The sequence below is a fragment of the Abramis brama genome (genome assembly GCF_963993115.1).
Source record: "Abramis brama genome assembly, chromosome: 4".
NCBI lineage: Eukaryota > Metazoa > Chordata > Actinopteri > Cypriniformes > Leuciscidae > Abramis > Abramis brama.
This window is the reverse complement of record NC_139966.1, coordinates 43,086,969-43,107,427: the sequence shown is the minus strand read 5'-3', so window position 1 is coordinate 43,107,427 and position 20,459 is coordinate 43,086,969. Positions and strand designations below refer to the sequence as shown.

Below are 20,459 nucleotides of genomic sequence, written 5' to 3'. Positions count from 1 at the left end.
ATTATACACTCATCAACAAACACATAACCTTGCATGATGTTTACTCATAGTGCGTTTGTGTAAACACCTCCATCTTACACATCATTTCCATGATTGCCAATATAAAAGCAAACGCGACAGATTCAGCTTGACGGTAGCCAGAGCTGGAGCAGATATTCATGAATTGATTTTATTTGGTCACCACACAGATCAGTAGGATTTTTGCCCCCAGCTCTACGGGCGCACAATGCTCCGACCCTCAACGCAGAAGTATGCGGTGAACAGACCACTATACTCAGAAGACGGCTTTGAAGACGAACACGCAAAAGTCAATCGGAAACACAAGAGATTGCTGGACCATGTTAAACAGTACTTCACGTAAGTACACTACTTAACTTTGAACATTTATTAAGCAGTGCAGAGAAATTTATAAAAACGGGTTTTAGGGTTTTTTCTTTTCTTTTTTGTATATTTAATACTTTATTAAAAATATATTGTTATTATTATTACTACTACATTTCCAGATGTTCATTAATGTATTTAGGATATGTTCAAAATATAGCAGATATAGCTTTCAGTCTTTTTTAGAGAGTAATAGCACTTAAAAAAAATATATATAAAAAATTGTTTTTAATAACTTGAATGACATCATTGTGTCATGTATTAAATATGTTATTACATGCAAAAAAAAAAAAGACAAATAACACCTTTGGTGTTTGCATATTGTTTTGCTAGTTGTACTTCAGAACGCGCAAAGAACGCTGCCGTTTCTCTGCTGCCTATCATTGGATGGATAAGGATCTACCCGATCAAAGAATGGCTGTTGAATGACATTGTGTCTGGTGTCAGCACTGGACTGGTTGCCGTCCTACAAGGTAACATCTTATGATGCTCTTATATGATCTTATATGATCATCTTATGATGCTCTTATGTATTGAACGCTCTCAACATGAGCGTTCAATACATAAGCTCTAAAAATAGATTAAAGATATTAGATGAAATATGATATCAGGCCGTAAGAATGTAGTTTATCTATATGAACTGTGACTGATTTAGTGATTGCTTGTGACTGATGTGAGTGTCTACATGGGATAACTCTGATATGACGTCGTGATATGAAATGTGTCAAAATAAGTGAAAAGTGCATTTATCTGCGATCCGTGGGTGAAATGATAAATGTCATTAGAAGATAATCCAGAAAAGAAGTACATATTGAGCAAAGGAAGCGTGTTTAAGATATACGTATATAGAGCTAGTGCATTCCTTTTTTTAATTAATCTCAATTACTGTATGTTATCAAGAGCCTGACATGTCCTTTCTAACCATCAAACAAAAATCTGAACTGCTTTTGCTTATGTCATCCACACACTTCAAAAAAATTTATAACAGAGAAGTTGAACTTAGTTAACGGGGTGTTGATAAGAGGGATAATAGTTGACTGAGGGCATTCACAGATCAGATAAATATTATAACTGTGCTACCAGGGTTTGCTTAATAGCCTACTTATCAATGTTTTCCTCTCAGGTCTAGCCTTCAGTTTGCTGGCATCCATCTCTACCTGGTATGGATTGTATGCTGCTTTTTTTCCAGTCATCCTCTATTTTTTCCTGGGCACCTCACGACACATTTCAGTGGGTAAGTACTATTGTGAGCAGGTTACGTGAATGAGACCAGCAACATTGTGTCAGTGACAGTGGCCGGATGAATAAACTGCTTAGACTAGTATTAAAAGTTAGTCGTCTAATTTCTGTTTTCCAACATCAAATTTTTTAAAGTGACATAAAATGGAAGATGGGTCTAATTTAAATAGGCTGATTACCTTTTGCCTAACTAGTTGGTCAAACAAGTTCTTAAGTCACACTTAACATAGTGGCTAAGTTTATTCCCCAGTTTCACAGACAAGGCTTAAGTCTAGTCCCACACTAAAATGCATGTTTGAGGTGTTTTAACCGAAAGCAACGTGCACTGACATATCTTAAAATATGTAAATGCCACTGTTTTGTCCAAGGATGCACACCAGTAATGTTTTTTCTAAGGCACGTTTATAAAAGCTACTTAAATGTAACTAAGGCCTAATTCTGGCTTAATCTAAGCCCTGTCTGTGAAACCAGGCCTAAGTCTTTAACATATTGGCTAAGTCTATGCAACGGGCCCAAGATCTGTCTAGTTCTTGAAATATAATGCTATAACAACATTCATTTTTATTGTTTTATACCCTCTAATTTAGATTTGGCACAATTGTGCTCAACCAAAGTATCTCTTAGGGAAGTCAGTTCACTTGGTGTCCATCCCTGGCCAGCTTTTTCAGCTAAGTGCAGCTTAAAATGAGAAAGACTGAAATCTCCAAAAGTATTTGTCAAAATTGCGTTTCAATAACATATTCAAATTACCCAAAAAACAACAAAAAGAACAACAATTGTATCATAAATTTTGCTCAAATCACAAAAAATACAAAAATACAACAACAATAATAACACTGTCTAATAAACATTCTAAATATATGGACTTTAATCAGACAGATATCAAAGAGGCAATCATTTCTGACCGTCTGATGACATTTAATATACTATAAATATACTCACCATTATGTGTTGTTCTTCACACCAGGAGCTTTCCCTGTATTGAGTCTCATGGTGGGGGCGGTAGTGACCAGATTGGTGCCCGATGAGGGTCCGCCTGCCAACATCACTGCCTTTGAGGGCCTGACGAAAGATGAACAGAGGATCTTAGTGTCTGCCTCCCTCACTTTCCTAGTTGGTTTATTCCAGGTACATCAGCCATCCTCTCATTATTAAACCTAAAAGCAATTTTCAATCACATCGATGCTTATATTCATTCTCTTTATTTCCAGCTTGGTATGGGGCTGCTGCAGGTGGGCTTCATTGTCATGTACCTGTCGGATACTCTGATATCAGGATTCACCACCGCAGCTGCTGTTCACATCCTGGTTTCTCAGCTCAAGTTTGTATTAGGACTGACTGTGCCGGGTTTCAGCGGACCATTTGCCATTATATATGTAGGTCATAATACACTTTTCCTGCTCATCACAGTCACAATCCTTTTGCTTAACTTGCATAACAAAAGCTTTATCTCTACACTTTTAAAATCCAATAAACAATACAAAAATAATACTAGTTAAAACTTTAGAGCTAAAACCCACAGTTCATATTAAAAGCACACACACACACACACACACACACACACACACACACACACACACACACACACACACACACACACACACACACACACACACAGTTTTCATGTTTTATGGGGATTTTCCATAGACGTACAGATTTTTTATACAGTACAAACTGTATATTCTATCCCCCTACACTACCCAATCCCCCAATCACAGAATACTTTCTGCATTTTTACATTTTCAAAAAAAATCATATGATTTATAAGCCGTTTTCCTCATATAGGGACCAAAAATATATATATATATATATATATATATATATATAATATTACACTGCAGAAAATGTTCTTCATTATTTTTTGTCTTGTTGTCCAGTAAAAATATCAAAAAATTCTTAAAATCAAAATACATTTACTTGAGAAACAAAACGACACAGATATTGTCTTATTTTCTGAAAAAATGAAAATTAAGTGAGTTTATGCTTAAGTCAAGAAAAAGATCTGCTAGTGGAGTAAGACAAAAAAACTTGTTTTCCCTTTGAATTAAGTTGATTTTTCTGACCCCCACTGGCAAATATTTGTTCTTGTTTTAAGCAAAAACACACTTCAGTTTGAAACCTTTTTCAGAAAACAAGACTTAATATCTAAAGTGATTTTGCTTCTCAAGTAAATGTATCTTGATTTTTAGAAAGTTTAGATATTTGTACTCCAAAAAAAGTCAAAAATACGGAGGAAGAGCATTTTTTTTGCAGTGTATTGAATATATTACAGAATATATTACACACATAAAAATGGTTTTAAGTCAGTTATTTATATCTTTTGCTGTAGTGTGTCAGTAGGAAATATCAGTTTACATTTCCAAACATTCTTTTTGCCATTAATTGTAATAATCCAGTGAGATTTGTGTATGCACAAGGAATCTGACAACAGCCGGTATGATCTGATCTCACCATCATCGAGTCCGTCTGTGATTACATGAAGAAACAGAAAAAACTGAGACAGACTAAATCCAGAAGAACTGCGGGAACGTCTCCGAGATGCTTGAAGAAACCTTATAACCTTATTCCTTGTGCATACAGAAATCTCACTGGATTATTACAATTAATGGCAAAATGAATGTTTGGAAATGTAAACTGATATTTCCTGTTGACACACTACAGCAAAATATATAAATAACTGACTTAAAACCATTTTTTTATGGGGTGGGGTGGGGGGTGGGGGGGGATATTAACATGCCTAAGACTTTTGCACAGTACTGTATATATATACTAACATATAAGTAGACTATAGTGTAAAATGACTCCTGTAAAACAATCTGTGTCCTTTGTTTTATCTGCAGACACTTGAGAGTGTATTTACCCAGATCACTTCCACAAATATTCATGATCTGGTCACTTCAATTGTGGTGATGGTGATGGTGTTGGGCGTGAAGGAGATCAACGACAGATTTAAGTCCAAGTTACCCGTGCCCATTCCCATAGAAGTAATTATGGTGAGTTGAATGAACCTTTATCACCTTTACCTATTCTGTAACCTGACAATGGAATTACTAATGTTATTCCTTTATCTGGCATGATAAAGATTATCAATAATTATCATTATTTTTATATCTAACAAACTATCATGCCAAACACTGTATAAGTTAATATTTGCTCAAGTGCATATAATTCACTTGAAAATTCGAATTCACAAAAGTCCCATAAATGTAATATTTTGTGTTCAAAGCAAATATATATAAAAAAATAAATAAAAATAAATAAATAAATAAAAAAAAAAAAATCGCTAAAAGCACTTTTCCCAACAGACCATCATAGCTTGTGGCGTCTCCTATGCGTTCAACTTCAGGGATAATCACGGAGTGGATGTGGTGGGGAAAATTCCAAACACGTAAGCATCGCAATCTACATATTTTAAAACAGTACTAATAAAGCCATGATTTTAAAACACCTTGAAATAAAACAAATAAAAAATTCTGTGGGTGGGACATACTGAAGGGCCCCTTGAAAAAAATTATTATTATTAATAATAATAATAATAATAATAATAATAATAATAATAATAATAATAAATAGAGGGACAGTGCATTCTCATTCTAGACAACATTTGATTGGACAAAAAAATTGTAGTGCAGGATGAGTCATCAGTGTTTTTGGTCCATTTTCCAGGAAGAGAAAGGCTATACATTTTAAATGCATATAGGTGCAAAAAGCTCATCTTGTCAAATTTAGATATCCTCAAAGTTTTCATACATGGGCTAAAATTCCAAATGTTGCATTTTAAAAATTCAATTGAATTGAATTGTTTTTAAATGTAAGGTTCTTTATGCATAAGTATTATACAGCAACAAAAACAAATGTTTATGCTTCAGAACACAAAGCTAGCAGAGCAGTAAAAAATAAACACATTTTCATCTGTCCAGGTTTGAGTCCCCAATGGCTCCGGACATGCAGATTTTCCAGATGACAGCAGTGGAGGCTTTCCCAATAGCTATTGTGGGATTTGCCGTGGCTTTTGCAGTGGCTAAAGTCTATTCTGTAAAGCATGACTACGTTCTAGATGGAAATCAAGTAAGCCCTGACTAATATCACACATTAAAATGTAACTAAAATGTGAGAAGACAAACAGTCAGTGGAAGAACGTCTATAATGACACATATAATGACACATAAAATCACGCAGGAACTCATTGCATTTGGGGCAAGCAACATCTTTGGAGGATCGTTCAAGTCTCTGGTAGCCAGTACAGCTCTCTCCAGAAGTGCAGTTCAAGAAAGCACCGGAGGAAAAACACAGGTAAACAGCTTCAAGGATCAGATGTTCAACCTCTGTTAAACTGTTTGCAAGCTTTTCTCACTGGCTGGAACATAAAAAGGTCATTTTGCATCTGTGGCATCTCAATTAGGGAATTTGTTTTCCAGCCACAGAGAAATACCGGCCTCTAGTGCTCAGAAAGAGTTCATACATGTGGTAAATAATTGAATAAACAAAACCATGACATAAATATTAATAACCTATTCCTACACTTGTTTTACACACACACACACACACACACTAATGTTTGGGGTCGGTAAGATTTGTTAATGTTTCTGAAAGACTTTTATGCTCACCAAGGCTGCATTTATTTAATCAAAAATACAGTAAAAACAGTAAAATTGTTAAATATTATTCTAATTTAAAATAATAAAATTGTAATTTATTCCTGTGATGGCAAAGCTGAATTTTCAGCATCATTACTCCAGTATTCAGTGTCACATGATCCTTTAGAAATCATTCTTATATGCTGATTTGCTGCTCAAGAAACATTTATTATTATTATCAATGTTAAAAAACCCAGTTGTGCTGCATAGTATTTTTCTTTAATGAATATGAAGTTCAAAAGAATAGCACTTATTTGAAATATAAATCTTTTGTAACATTCTAAATGTCTTTATAAATCTCATCTTTAGTTAATTTTTTTTAAATGTGCTTTTCAGATAGCTGGTTTACTCTCTGCCATTATCGTGTTGGTGGTAATCTTGGGGATAGGGTTTTTGCTGGAACCTCTACCAAAGGTAGGTCATTTAAATCCTTTAGACATGCATTTATTGACTTTGATAACAGAAAGCTTTGAGCTTAATGTTTGAAGTAGTTGTGTGTTGTGTTGTGTGACTGCAGTCGTTGTTGGGCGCAGTGGTGATCGTGAACCTGAAGGGGATGTTGATGCAGGTGGTAACAGTTCCTTACCTGTGGAAGAAAGACCGCCCTGACTGTGTAAGAGCCTTTGACCTCTCCCTCTAAATGCAAAGAAGGGATTTCAGAAAAAAATAGTAGACAAACAGATTTCAAATTTGAGCTTCTTAATAAGAATTCCATTATTTAAACTTGTAGTATTTTATCTGAGATAACATCCCAAATAAATCACCTTAGAAGTGAACTGTCAAGTGGCATATCTCTGTGTAATGCCTCCCTCTGTTGTTGTCCTCCAGTTTGTTTGGCTGGGGACCTGTTTGGCAGCTATATTCCTGGGGCTGGACATAGGACTTGCCATTGGTCTTGGACTGGAGCTCCTCACTGTGGTCTTCAGGGCTCAGTTGTAAGTGTTGACAGATCCACTCATCTGGATAAAATAAAATAATTTGAATATGGTATAAATATTTATTGCTTCTTTAAATATATATTGGACTGGTTTCACAGACAAGGCTTAGATTTAGCCAGGATTAGGCCTTAGTTCAATTAGGAGATTTATATTGCTTTTATAAATGTGCCTTAGAAAAAAAACATGACTGGCGTGCATCTTGAGACAAAACAATGGCTTTGACATATTTTAAGATATGCCAGTGCAAGTTGCTTTCAGTTAAAACATGCATCTTAGTCTGCATGGACTAAGCTTAAGCCTTGTCTGTGAAACCGGGAGACAGAGAAATGCGGTTTAGTTTTTTTTCTAAATCACTATCATATATCTATTCTCACTTATAATCTATTCAGTTATACTTTTGATAATCTATTTATCTGTTCTTACCTTCAGTCCACGCTGCAGTATCCTGGCTAATATCTCAGGAACAGATATCTACAGAGATCGCAAGGACTATGTCAATGTAGGTCCGACAACAGATGCATCCTCTTCATCCATATTTTGTAACATAAGCAATATGCATTGTTTCTATTTTTGGTCCCACTTTATATTAAGTGTCTTTTAGTACTATGTACTAACATTTAAATTAATAATTTATGTTTTTACATTGTACACTGTAAAAAGTGATCAGTTGACTTAACCTAAAATGAATTGCCTTAAAATTATTAAGTAAAGAAACTTCATGCATAATTGAAAAAATGAAGTTATGAGGAATTGTCAAGTTCACATAACTTAATTTTTCAATTACGCATGAGGTTATTTACTTAATTTTAAGGCAACGGGTTTCACCACCTTTTTTAAGTTAAGTCAGCTGATCACTTTTTTATTGTAATTACCTGCATGTAATTACAGCTGTAATTAGTTTCTGTAATTACATCTATAATTACACTGTTGACCCTTCTCTTACCCCTTAACCCCTTAAACCTACCCATACCACCAAACCCATCCCTAACCTACCTTGGTCACCATGATTTTGCCAAGTAAGACATGTTACTGGATCGACATATTTTGACATAAACTGTAAACTTGTCCCTCAAATCTGATTGGTTGATTGGAAAGTTGTTCCAGGATCACGTGGTACTTGGTGAAATCACGTTCACCCCCTAACCTTACCCGTATCCCACCTCAATAGCAGCAAAAGTCTTTTTGCAAAAGAACATGAACACAATGACATTGTACCTAACACGTTTATTTTTTTTAAATTTCAGCATACTAGTAAAAGACGCCTAATATAAAATGTGACCCTATTATCTATTATTACATGGTGTGTGTCTATGCACATGATGGACAAAGATATGGACAACTTAAAGAGCATCTGAAAAGAAGCAGATGAATGAAAGAAACAAAAGTTTGCCTTATCATTTTCTTTCTTTCTGAATCTCCTACAGATCTATGAACCAGAGGGAGTAAAGATTTTCAGAATCCCATCTCCCATTTTCTTCGCAAACATCGATTTCTTCAGAGACAAACTGAAGGACGCTGTGAGTGCAGTAGTTTCAGTGTGATAACCCAGACCTCAGAAGACATTATCACAACCTAACCTGTTTACTTTAATGCAGGTAGGCTTTAATCCTCTGAGAATCCTGAGGAAGAGAAACAAGGCCCTAAAGAAGATTAAGAAACTGATAAAGAAAGGGGAGCTGACCTTAACATCTGTACGTCCTCAAGTTTTAAAACATGATAGCAATGATCTCAAATGTTGTTATGTAATGTAGCTGTATTCCATCCACTGCTTTGATGTCTTAATCTGAGACAATCAAATGATAACTCTAATCTTATCATTTAGATATCTATCTAAAGTTATACTTTACTATCTTTCGGCTATAGAACGGACTACAGGCGACATGTTCAATGCCCATTGAAGAGTCAGAGGATGAATGCAACATGGAGGATCTAGACAAGCCCACAGACTATTCAGATCTTCCAATCCAGGTGAACTGGAACGCAGAACTTCCTGCCAACATCCGAGTCCCTCCTGTGAACATCCACAGTTTGGTCCTGGACTTCTCTGCGGTCTCATTCCTAGATATATCTGCACTCAAGGGTCTGCAAGCGGTAAGGCAGTTGGGGTCATTCTGAAATCAAAGTGTACATTTAATCATTTTTGCTAATCTCTTGGTATTTCTCAGTGCAATGCATTAAATTCTAATCTGAAAAAGATCTAATAGACCACAAACACTTCTGTTTACAGACCTTAAAGGAATTTATACGCATTGATGTTGATGTTTACATAGTAGGCTGTGACCGTAAGTACTTTATTTCCTTCTAGAGGGTATTTGTAGTGTATTTTACAACGTAACCCCTTATCTGCAGTGCCACGGCTATTATAATGTAGCATAATGGTCTGTAATAATAAACTGTGCAGTAACTCAAACCTTTGACGTGTCGTTTCCAGCGTATATCATAGAGAAGCTGAGGAACTGTACATTTTTTGATGATGAAATAAAGACGTCTATCTTCTTTTTGACCATCCATGATGCAATGCTCTACATTCATGAGTCCCATCCACCGAAGACTGTGAGCGAGAAGGTGAAGGAAAACGTACAAGCTTCATTTGTTCATTCAAATCTGAATTAATGTTAATATTAATATTAAATGTTAAAGTTAATATTTGATCAAAAACGCATTATTAAAATGTGTGTCTAATTTGAACTCAACAGGTTTCAGGAAGTTTCCAATACCAACACAATAATGGCAGCAGCATGTCCAATGGGTTGACAATCCAAGAAATGCCAGTATGTGACCCAACAGACACCAGGGATTGAACCTGTTAAAATTAAGCATTAAATACATTATTTAAAGGAATGTTTCATCCATTGTTTAATATCTTTTCTTGAAGTTAAACTGCTCTTTTTTTCTGCAGGACATGAAAATGGAAATCGAAACAGACACAAAACCAGAGACAAGGTTCTGAAGTGAATCAACTCGAATCCTCCGCTATGTAGAACTTTAAAATCAATGTATATAAGAATTAATTTGATTTAGCATGTAGCAGTTTTGTATTCTGTGCTGCATGCAGAATGAATTGGCTCTAGATTATGCCAATGTGTCATGTCACTAAATTATTGGATTTGTGGTGAACGAGTTGTACAAACACTCTTATCAGTTCACTATCAGTGCCTTTTGTACTTTTTTCTTTTTGAATAGCTTGTCTTTTTTTGTGCACTATTTTTATTCTAAAATAAAAAAAAAATGTTTTCCAAAATATACACTGTCCTCCCTGATGACAAACCATAACAAATGAAAAGGTTTTGAGACAAACCTTAACTAATAAAGGCATGTGCAGATAAAGTTGTTTTACTTTTTCTGGAGTAAGACGTAGTATAAATCGCATTCTTAGCAGTAAATGAATAACTATCCATACGAGAAAGGAAGTTATTGTTGAGGAAGTGAAGAGGGCAAGATAACAAAACAACTTGTCATTTGTACCTTCAAATTAAGGAAAATTCATAAGCTATTGAAGATGACTTCATCAAATATGATCAAAAATATCAAATCATTATAGAGTAATAAATGCAGTCACAGTATAACAGACTAAGCAAATTTTAATCTCAAGGTGTAAAGAGTACCTGAAAAGTAGAGATAGCAAAAATTACTCCATTACAAGTCACCAATTCCAATACGACTTGAGTAAAAGTCTTAGAGTATCTGATTTTATCAGTATTTTCCTCACACTGAATGTAGACTCAAAGATGCACTAGTCCTAAACACCTAAGAGACATGCCAGTGGAAAACAAGAAACAGTGTGAGGAGAGCGATCACCTTATATTGGGGATATTTTGGGGATATTAATTTAATTTTATCAATCAATAAATTTACACTAGAAACAACCTTGTTGTGTTATTTTGGTTTAATGCTGTGAAGCTGCTTTGATGCAATCTGTATTGTGAAAAGCGCTATATAAATACACTTGACTTGACTTGACTTGACCTTTATTTTCTAAAGTCTAAATAAAACTGAATATCTCAATATTGCAATCGACACAACAGCCTCTTAAACACCTACAGACACTCAAGTCTCAGTTAAGGGGATAGTTCACCCAAAAAAGAAAATGTTGTCATAATTTACTCATCAAGTTGCTCCAAACATGTAGGAGTTTCTTTCTTCTGCTGAATACAAAAGAAGATATTTAAAAAAAATGTTGGTAACCAGACAAGATGGACCCCACTGACTTTCATAGTAGGAAAAAAAAAATACTACGGAAGTCAATGGCTACCGTCAACTGTTTGGTTACCAACTTTCTCCAAAATATCGTTTGTGTTCAGCAGAAGAAGGTTTGGAACAACTTGAGGGTGAGAAACATTTTCATTTTTGGGTGAATTATTCATTTAATATCAAGTTCTCAAAAAAAAAAAAAAAGAGCACAAGTAAAGCAACATTCTTCAAAAAGGTCTCTTCAATAAAATGGATAAATAATGTAAACTATAATTACAACCAAAAAAGTCAATTAGTACATTAGTACCAAAAGTACATTCCTGTAAGTAGCCTTGTTGACAAGTTTGGGTGAGTAAGGGCTCCGTCAATGCAGATATCATTTCTTTTGTAACAGAAATAAACTGCTGCAGAAAAAGTTAGTTGCCATGCAAAACGTAACGAGTTATTGCAATTACCCATTACAAATGTATTGGAGTAAAGAGTACATACTCAAAAATATAGTCAAGTAGAGAGCAAAAGTTGCCAATATCCTTAATCCTCAAAGTACAAAGTAGCAAAAAAGATACTGAAGTACAGTAACTAATTACATTTACTCAAATACTTTACACCTCTGCTCAAATATGACAAAAATATCAAATCATTAAAGAGAAAATGGTAAAGTCACAGACTACAGTGCAACAGGGCTGAAACATATACATATACTGTATATATAAGTTCAGTCCTGTTAATTCTTCCAGTAGTAAGTAATGAGGCAGCAAACAACACTCTTTCCTGGAATTGGGCCATACAGGACTTTAACTTGATTTGAATTATATTATATGTTGCATGAAAACAAAAGAGAACCACATACTGACAGTAAAAATAGGTAACTTAACGTGATTTAAGAAGTAACATCGTTTCCGGTATGGAACAACATTCATATTAACTAATCAGATCTTAGGCTTAGACAGGCTGAACAACATGATAGCAAATAATGTATGTCTGATTTCAGGGGTAGGTTAGGATTATAGTTATAGAACTTTAATTGTGTGATTGGAATGTGGTTCCTGGACAAACAAAGGATATCGATCCAGGAACAAGCTCTATTTGGTTAGATCACATTTTACCAAAAAGAAGTTGCAGAGTCATATCGCACAATACTGTACATGCAATCGACAACAATGTACATTCATCGACTCCGTAAACAAACGGTCAAAACTTGATATAGACGTCACGTATTTAATCAGTCTGAGTCATTTCAAATCCGGGCAAAAGGAAATTCAGTAGCAGGAAAAAAAAAAAGTATTTGTGAACCTTTGAACTTAAACCGGTCATAAAATTTGGCTTGATCTTCATTAACACATAATACACAAACAATGGCACGTTTTAATGCCTGAATTGAGTACATCATTGAGTATACATTTACAGTGCAAAGTTGAAAAGGTATGTGAACCCCCTAAGCTAACTAGTCCAAATGAGACAAATGAAAACATTACCATTCACAAGAAGCATTGAACCATTCCTCAAACAAAAGAGAATATCAGTATTGTTCATTTGCATAAAGCTTGAACGGATTTTAAAAGCATCTCTGTGATGTTCATTAGTCTAAATGGAGGAAGTTAATCACTGTCTACTGTTGTGACTTCCTTGCAATAATTCATAATTCAAATCCACGTGGGTTCACATACTTTTCCTGCAGCTCTATTTTTATGTTTCCTTCTCTAAAAAGCATGGAAATAAGGAAGAATGACTAAAAAAAACATATTATACATTCTAAAATCCTTTAATGATTAATGTTCGCAAAAGACAGCCCACAATATCTATGATAAGACTAATGATGGCCTCATCAAACAAACCAGACTATATAAAGCACTCGAGCTGCATCTGAAAACTAACTAACCAGGATGCAGCCCTTCGGGAGACACTATGTGGTGGTCAGGCCTCTGTTTTCAGAGGATTCCTTTGCAGAACAGCACGAGAGGATCAACAGGAACCGCAAAACTCTACGGCACCATCTTAAAGACTACTTCACGTGAGAATCTGTCCCTTCATATAGTCACCATTCAATTAGTCATTCATTGTTAGCATCTGTCTTCAATAACGCATTTAAAATAAACTGTAATATGGTCATTTATTACAAGCACGTTTGAAGATGTTGTCATTGAGATAGCGTATGGATCTAAACTTTGGGTCTATATGATAAAACAGGAAGCTTTAGCAAATTGTGTTTTTATGGTGTACATTGTAGTTGTGATACGAATCGTGCAAAGAACGCAGCTCTTTCCTTTCTTCCAATCATTGGATGGATGAAGAACTACAACATTAAAGAATGGCTACTGGGAGACATTGTTTCAGGCATCAGCACTGGACTAGTAGCAGTGCTACAAGGTATTGCATGTTTTTCATAGATTGGCTAAAATCTTTTTTTTAAGACTTCTGTAATAAATAAATACTTATAATTACACCATTATTTTGTATCAGGACTTGCATTTTCCTTGCTGGCCTCCTTACCACCGGGATATGGACTGTATACTGCATTCTTCCCTGCAATAGTCTACTTCTTTTTGGGCACCTCAAGACACCTGTCAGTAGGTGTGTGATATATTGTCAACTGCATTTACATGATATATGCGTACACACAACATACCAGGAGGCTAATGAATTACAAGTGAAGGTTTGGACATGAGTGATTGAGGTTGCACTTTCTAATTGGACCATGTTATAGGGGCTTTTCCTATTCTGAGTCTAATGGTGGGCGCTGTTGTCACACGACTGGTGCCTGATGAGGGACCTTCAGCAAACATCACTGGATTTGAAGGGTTGAGCCTGGAACAGCAGAGAGTTCTAGTTGCTTCCTCGGTTACTTTTCTCATGGGCGCATTTCAGGTATATTCTCGAAAAGACAAGTCACATTTCACCCCAATATATATATATATATATATATATATATATATATATATATACAGTGCAATGCATAAGTGAATACACCCATGCTAAAGTTGACTAAAAAGAGGAATAAAAAATCATATTTTGGAAATTGAACTTAATGCCTTAATTTAAAAAATTAGGAAAAATCCAACCTTTAAGGACACCAATTTTCTTTGTGAATGAATAATGTATCGTAAATAAATAAATGTTCTTCCTTAAAATACATGGTGCATAAGTGAGTACACCCCTATGTTAAATTCCCATAGAGGCAGGCAGATTTTTATTTTTAAGTATTTTTTTTTATTTTTTTTTAGGATACTATGCATCCTGATAAAGTTCCCTTGGCCTTTGGAATTAAAATAGCCCCACATCATCACATAGCCACCCCATGCCAATCTCTAGGTATGGTGAAGGCTATGTGATGATGTGGGGCTATTTTAATTCCAAAGGCCAAGGGAACTTTATCAGGATGCACAGTATCCTAATTTTTTTTTAAAAAAAATACTTAAAAATAAAAATCTGCCTGCCTCTATGGGAATTTAACATAGGGGTGTACTCACTTATGCACCATGTATTTTAAGGAAGAACATTTATTTATTTACGATACATTATTCATTCACAAAGAAAATTGGTGTCCTTAAAGGTTGGATTTTTCCTAATTTTTTAAATTAAGGCATTAAGTTCAATTTCCAAAATATGATTTTTTATTCCTCTTTTTAGTCAACTTTAGCATGGGTGTATTCACTTATGCATTGCACTGTATATATATATATATATATATATATATATTTTATAATTTTTCTTTTTTCTTATTTTTTTTTTAGCTCATAATGGGGCTGCTGCAGGTGGGCTTTATTGTCATGTATCTGTCAGATACTCTGGTGTCAGGATTCACCACTGCAGCTGCCGTTCACATTTTGGTATCCCAGCTCAGGTTTGTGCTGGGACTGGACTTTCCTGGAATAAACGGGCCACTCGCCATTGTATATGTAAGTTAAAGTTCTTCTCTTTTATTGCACCAGCAATGTAGACATTTATCATCACATACTGTAGCTCCATATTACTTTTTAGTGGACATATCAAGTATTTGGTCTTTGATTTCAGACTTTGGTGGAAGTTTTTAGCCGAATCACTAACACGAATGTGGCCGACCTGGTGACGTCTATTGTGATCATGTCACTGGTGCTTATTGTGAAGGAGATCAATGACAGATTCAAGTCGAAACTACCTGTGCCGATACCTATAGAAGTCATCATGGTAGGTATAATTACCACACTAAGACAAAATACATCACTTCTATCAACGAGTAACTCTACCACAATCTATCAAACTTAATGCAAATCTATCCCAACAGACTGTTATTGCTTGTGGAGTCTCTTATGCATTCAACTTCGAGGAGCGATTTGATGTGGTCGTGGTTGGGGAGATGGTGAACGGGTGAGAATCTAACAATATGTGTCTACAATATCGCCAACATAAAAAGTGACTCAATTTAATGTGCATATTCAATGGGAACAGATATATTGTGCATATAAGTGATTGCTCTAAAGTGAAAAATATTAATCAGATACAATATACATTTTATTTTAAAGCCTTTTCCCAGATGGAAATCAACATCTAATGTGTAACATCTCTCTTTCTTAGATATGAATCACCGGTTGCTCCAAACCTGGAAGTCATTGAGGAGAGTGCAGTGGAGGCCTTCCCTATGGCCATAGTAGGATTTGCTGTGGCTTTCTCGGTAGCTAAAATCTACTCCGTCAAGCACGACTATACGATTGATGGGAACCAGGTCAGTCACTGCAAACAATGCAAATTTTGAACCGCTGAATTTGTTACTTCGCAAAAAAACACGGACAGAGTTTTATACGCTCATCTGCATGTAACAGGAGCTCATTGCATTCGGGGTAAGCAACATGTTCGGGGCATCTTTCCGGTCATTTGCCGCCAGCACAGCACTTTCTAGGACGGCTATACAAGAGAGCACCGGAGGGAAGACGCAGGTAAAACTCTCATGCTATTCCTTGATCTGAAACCATCTGCTTACTACAAGAATACAAAGAATGAAAGATTGATGTTCGTTTTATAACATTTGTAGATAGCTGGAGTTCTTTCAGCCATGATGGTACTGATCGTGATTGTCGCAGTAGGATTTCTACTTGAGCCGTTGCCCAGGGTGGGAATTTGTATGTCTTTATACACAGAACACAAACTGCATGAGCTAATCTCACAATTTAAACTCTATAAAGCCCTTTTAGTTATATAAATTATAGACTGTAGATGCAGGAGTCTGTCTAATGACCTTTATGCTTTTCTTTTCAGTCTGTTCTAGGTGCTCTGGTCATTGTTAATCTGAAAGGCATGCTGATGCAGTTCAGAGAGCTGCCGTTCTTATGGAAGAATGACCGGCCTGACTTTGTGAGTTTCTCTTTTCATTATTATGAGAATGATCTAATCCTCTAGCAGCTTTTATTTGAATATAATCTAAAACCTAAGCATATGCTGATCTAAATTGAAAAATCTTTTGGTCCAGATCAAAATGCCCATGTGTCTCTGTTTCTCACAGGTGACCTGGGTGGTGACCTTCCTGGCCTCTCTTTTTCTGGGGTTGGATCTGGGGTTGGCTGTTGGTCTTGGGGCAGAACTGTTCACTGTGGTCTGCAGGACTCAATTGTGAGAGCGGGATTCATGATACCTTCAAATGCCAAAAAATTGTTTTATTGAATTTTTACTGACCCTGCAAAATAATATTTTGTTTGCTGCAGCCCACGCTGTTCCGTCCTGGCCAATATTACAGGAACTGACATCTACAGGGATCGCAAAGACTACATCTCTGTGAGTGCTGATCTTGCCCTTCCTCTGGATTAATCTTTCTTTTACAAATGCCAAAATGTTGTTTCAATGAGATTTTATTCCATTTCAGATTTCTGAACCTGACGGAGTTAAAATATTCAAAATCCCCTCGCCCATCTTCTTTGCTAACATTGATTTCTTCAGAGATAAACTGGTCCAAGCAGTACGTCTCTTGTTATTTTCAAGATTTGGGGTGCCCAATCCTGTTCCTGGAGATCTACCTACCTGCAGAGTTCTATAATTATCAAGTGCTCCTGAAGATCTTAATAAGCTGGAACAGTTGTTCGATCAGGGTTTTGAGCAGAACTTAGCAGGAAGGTATCGATCTCCAGGAACAGGATTTGGCACCCCTGGTATAGAAGGAGCTGGGTGTTATTTCTCTGGGCTAAATATTTGCTTTCTTCTAGGTGGGTTTTAGTCCCCTACGAGTGTTGAAGAAAAGGAACAAAGCTCTGCGAAAGATCAGAAAAATGCTGCGTAATGGAGAGCTGGAGGTGTCAGATGTATGTCCTAACCATTATTATGATTTATCAGTGATGTTTGGTATATACTACAACTCAAACATTTGGACACAATTAATTTATGTTTCTCATGACATTAAAAATACTCTTTTAAAATGTAAATTGTATTTATTTATTAATGGATTATCCCACCTACCATACTGTTTTATTTAAATAATTATTTATTTAATTAATGTAATTTTAATGGATTAATACACTGTAAAAAATGATTTTTTGGTGAAGTAAATACTACTGAAAAAAAACAATGTAATTTACATGAAAAAGTTAGTTCAGGCAAGAATTAAAAAAACGAAGTAAATTCCATATCAGTACTTAATTCAAGCGAGTAGAAATGAAAGCGTAAATATCAACTCAATAAAATTAAGTAAAAATTACTCAGCTTTTCTGATACTGGGGTTCCCATCATGCACTGGACCTTGAATAATTAATGAGGTTAATTTTTCACTGGTTTCCAGCTGTATTTACACTGTTTTATCATTGCTTTTGTTGTCAGGATTAGTAACTTGCCATTTTGTGACATTTCCAGTAAATTTTCTGCTCAAAATGACACATTCAAACACAAAAACGATCCATCAAATGTTACCGTCATTGTGTCTACCAAGTATTGAGGTCTTTGCATTCACATGATGCTTAACATCTGACATGCTGTAGTATAAATTACTTAGATAATCTAAGTAAAGCACATACTATAAATGACTGGTATAATTCAATATTATTGTTTGCGTGAAATGTAATGCAAAGGAAATTTCTAAAAAACTAAATCGATATTAATCAACCTTTTACTAGCCAAGTTAAAATTACTTATTTTCTGTGTTACTTTCACTTAACTAGGTTAAGTAAAGTTTACTTAATTCCATATTCCAAGTAAATTTAACTTTCTAATTAAAGCTACTGATGAATATGTTTAGGTTTTTACTTGGCAAATCTTTGTAAATTTACTAGCATTTTCTGAGTGAAAAAAGTTGCCTAGCTTTTTTCAAGTAAATCCTACTCCAAATTTTTTTCAGTGTAGGACAGGTTGATGAAAGACACATATCCTACTTTCCATACAGTTTAATTTAAATTCTATTTTTTTTTTTTGTATGTTAATGGATTAATCGAACAGGATAATGAGGACACTATGCCACTTCCCATATGGTTTTATGCATTTTTTAAATTTATTTAATATTTTTACATTTTAGGGTATTTTTGCTTCTGTTTCCAATGATCTTCAAAACTTTTTTTTAAATAGTTTAATAGTTTTTCTAAAATGTAAAAAAATAAAAAAATAAATAAAGTTATAGTAAACAGTACTAGTGATGAATGAGTAGGCTATACAATGTTCTGATAAAGTCCTCAAAAAATGTCAATCGAATAACAGAAAAAGTGTTGTTCCTGCATGATCTGAAATGCATTATGGTAACAATATTCACAGAGAGACCTTAAGGTGAGACAACCATCAATTACCACGTCAGAGGATGACAGCGACATGGAGAGTCTGGACCAGCCCACTGACTTCTCTGGCCTTCCAATCCAGGTGAACTGGAACACAGAACTTCCTGCCAACATCTCTGTCCCTCCTGTGAACATTCACAGTTTGGTCCTGGACTTCTCCGCTGTCTCATTCCTAGATACATCTGCACTCAAGGGTCTTAAGATGGTAAAAATGGCTTACTATGAGATACAGCATACTGTTCATTTTCACTGGGCCTGGTTTCTTCTAAAATGGTCAGAAATACCTCATGTACCTCACACTGTACTGTTGTTTTTCTTATAGATGCTAAAAGAGTTTATACGAATCGAGGTGGACGTCTACATAGTTTCATGCGATGGTAAAACAATCTCCTATAAATGTTGGGCTTATTTCCAGCCATTTTATTCCAAAAGCTCTTCATTAAGACAGGTCTGCTCTCTTTACAGTATACGTCATGGAGAAACTTAATCAGTGTACATTTTTTGACAACGAGATTAAGACGTCCATCTTTTACCCCACACTACATGACGCCATGTTGCACATTCTGGAGAAGCATCCAGATCATGGAGAACTAGAAAAGGTACATAACATGATTCAATATTGTGATAATAAATATTTAATTTACAACAACCATCTGCTGTCAAGGTTCTCCATGCTGATATATTTGTGTTTATCTGTGTTGTGATATCTACAGGATATAAGCATAAACTACGGAGTCATTCAGAGAGAAACTGTAACTGTGTGAGGAACAGAAAACCCTACTGAAATACTCTAAATCATGCTGGAAAGGTTGTGGTGAATGTTTTATGAGTGCATTTCACCACTGTCACAGCACATTATAGGGCTGTTTTTAAGTCTAGCCAGAGGATAGACACTCAACTCAGGCTGCCTTGAAAAAAGAAAATGCACTATTTTAGTTTACAGCAGCATACATCCATTGTTACCATGTTTACAGGCGATTTAGTGGACTTAAAGTAAATTGATTAATGTTGTTTGGGGTTTAGTCACAGGAGAAACTGTCACAAGCGGCGAGCAGAAGCCTACACTTTGGATATTATAAATGTAATTGGTTAAGACCATTTTAACTAACGTTTAATGATAACAATTCTTACCTTACAAGCCAGGTACTCATTTTTCCCTCCGTTATGGTCATATGCCGCACGTGTTTCGGCTCAGAGAGAGCAAAGTCTCTACAGCCTCAGGTGATTTCCATTCTCCACGGTCCTGCAAATGTTTCCTCTTTGACGTGTAGGGACATGGAAAATGCTGAAAAATTGTAACGCATTATTTAGTTTTTAAAGCGCACAATGTGTTTGTCATGGCTGCGGAAGTACGGATG

General features: G+C 35.4%; 2 protein-coding genes and 2 long non-coding RNA genes across 8 annotated transcripts in view; 2 read left to right on the top strand and 2 right to left on the bottom strand.

Annotated features, from left to right (window-relative positions):
* The window catches only part of LOC311080605, a 22,147-nt gene extending 14,173 nt beyond the window's left edge, over positions 1–7,974 (bottom strand). The window contains exons 1-4 of one of the 2 annotated variants that reach the window (XR_014605651.1): positions 7,619–7,974; positions 7,022–7,216; positions 6,844–6,893; positions 2,563–2,682 (exon numbers count right to left, since the gene is read on the bottom strand). This is a non-coding gene — a long non-coding RNA (uncharacterized lncRNA). The remainder of the gene's footprint in view (positions 1–2,562; positions 2,683–6,843; positions 6,894–7,021; positions 7,217–7,618) is intronic. The other variant, XR_014605652.1, reaches the window with a different exon arrangement.
* The window catches only part of slc26a3.2 (solute carrier family 26 member 3, tandem duplicate 2), a 15,600-nt gene extending 5,081 nt beyond the window's left edge, over positions 1–10,519 (top strand). For 3 of the 4 annotated variants that reach the window (XM_084110642.1, XM_084110644.1, XM_084110643.1), the window contains 20 exons: positions 189–357; positions 715–854; positions 1,505–1,615; positions 2,588–2,748; positions 2,832–2,996; positions 4,461–4,613; positions 4,926–5,008; positions 5,541–5,688; positions 5,800–5,913; positions 6,594–6,671; positions 6,775–6,870; positions 7,086–7,192; positions 7,625–7,694; positions 8,620–8,712; positions 8,791–8,886; positions 9,059–9,286; positions 9,423–9,477; positions 9,627–9,760; positions 9,892–9,966; positions 10,095–10,519. In XM_084110642.1, coding sequence (XP_083966768.1) covers positions 227–357; positions 715–854; positions 1,505–1,615; positions 2,588–2,748; positions 2,832–2,996; positions 4,461–4,613; positions 4,926–5,008; positions 5,541–5,688; positions 5,800–5,913; positions 6,594–6,671; positions 6,775–6,870; positions 7,086–7,192; positions 7,625–7,694; positions 8,620–8,712; positions 8,791–8,886; positions 9,059–9,286; positions 9,423–9,477; positions 9,627–9,760; positions 9,892–9,966; positions 10,095–10,145 — 2,289 coding nt within the window. In that variant the 5' untranslated portion in view covers positions 189–226 and the 3' untranslated portion in view covers positions 10,146–10,519. The remainder of the gene's footprint in view (positions 1–188; positions 358–714; positions 855–1,504; positions 1,616–2,587; positions 2,749–2,831; positions 2,997–4,460; positions 4,614–4,925; positions 5,009–5,540; positions 5,689–5,799; positions 5,914–6,593; positions 6,672–6,774; positions 6,871–7,085; positions 7,193–7,624; positions 7,695–8,619; positions 8,713–8,790; positions 8,887–9,058; positions 9,287–9,422; positions 9,478–9,626; positions 9,761–9,891; positions 9,967–10,094) is intronic. The other variant, XM_084110645.1, reaches the window with a different exon arrangement.
* Positions 9,926–20,459, bottom strand: LOC311080606. Its single transcript, XR_014605653.1, has 3 exons — positions 20,233–20,459; positions 19,114–19,297; positions 9,926–9,998 (listed from the first exon to the last, which is right to left on the bottom strand). It is a non-coding gene; the product is annotated as an uncharacterized lncRNA (long non-coding RNA).
* Positions 13,270–19,912, top strand: slc26a3.1 (solute carrier family 26 member 3; the record flags this gene model as incomplete). The annotated part of the gene is made up of 19 exons (XM_084110646.1): positions 13,270–13,397; positions 13,614–13,753; positions 13,847–13,957; positions 14,091–14,251; positions 15,118–15,282; positions 15,398–15,550; positions 15,648–15,730; positions 15,938–16,085; positions 16,183–16,296; positions 16,392–16,469; positions 16,616–16,711; positions 16,860–16,966; positions 17,059–17,128; positions 17,217–17,309; positions 17,554–17,649; positions 19,082–19,306; positions 19,424–19,478; positions 19,567–19,700; positions 19,815–19,912. The coding sequence occupies 19 exons, from the start codon at positions 13,270–13,272 to the stop codon at positions 19,863–19,865; spliced, it is 2,208 nt and encodes a 735-aa protein (XP_083966772.1). The 3' UTR covers positions 19,866–19,912.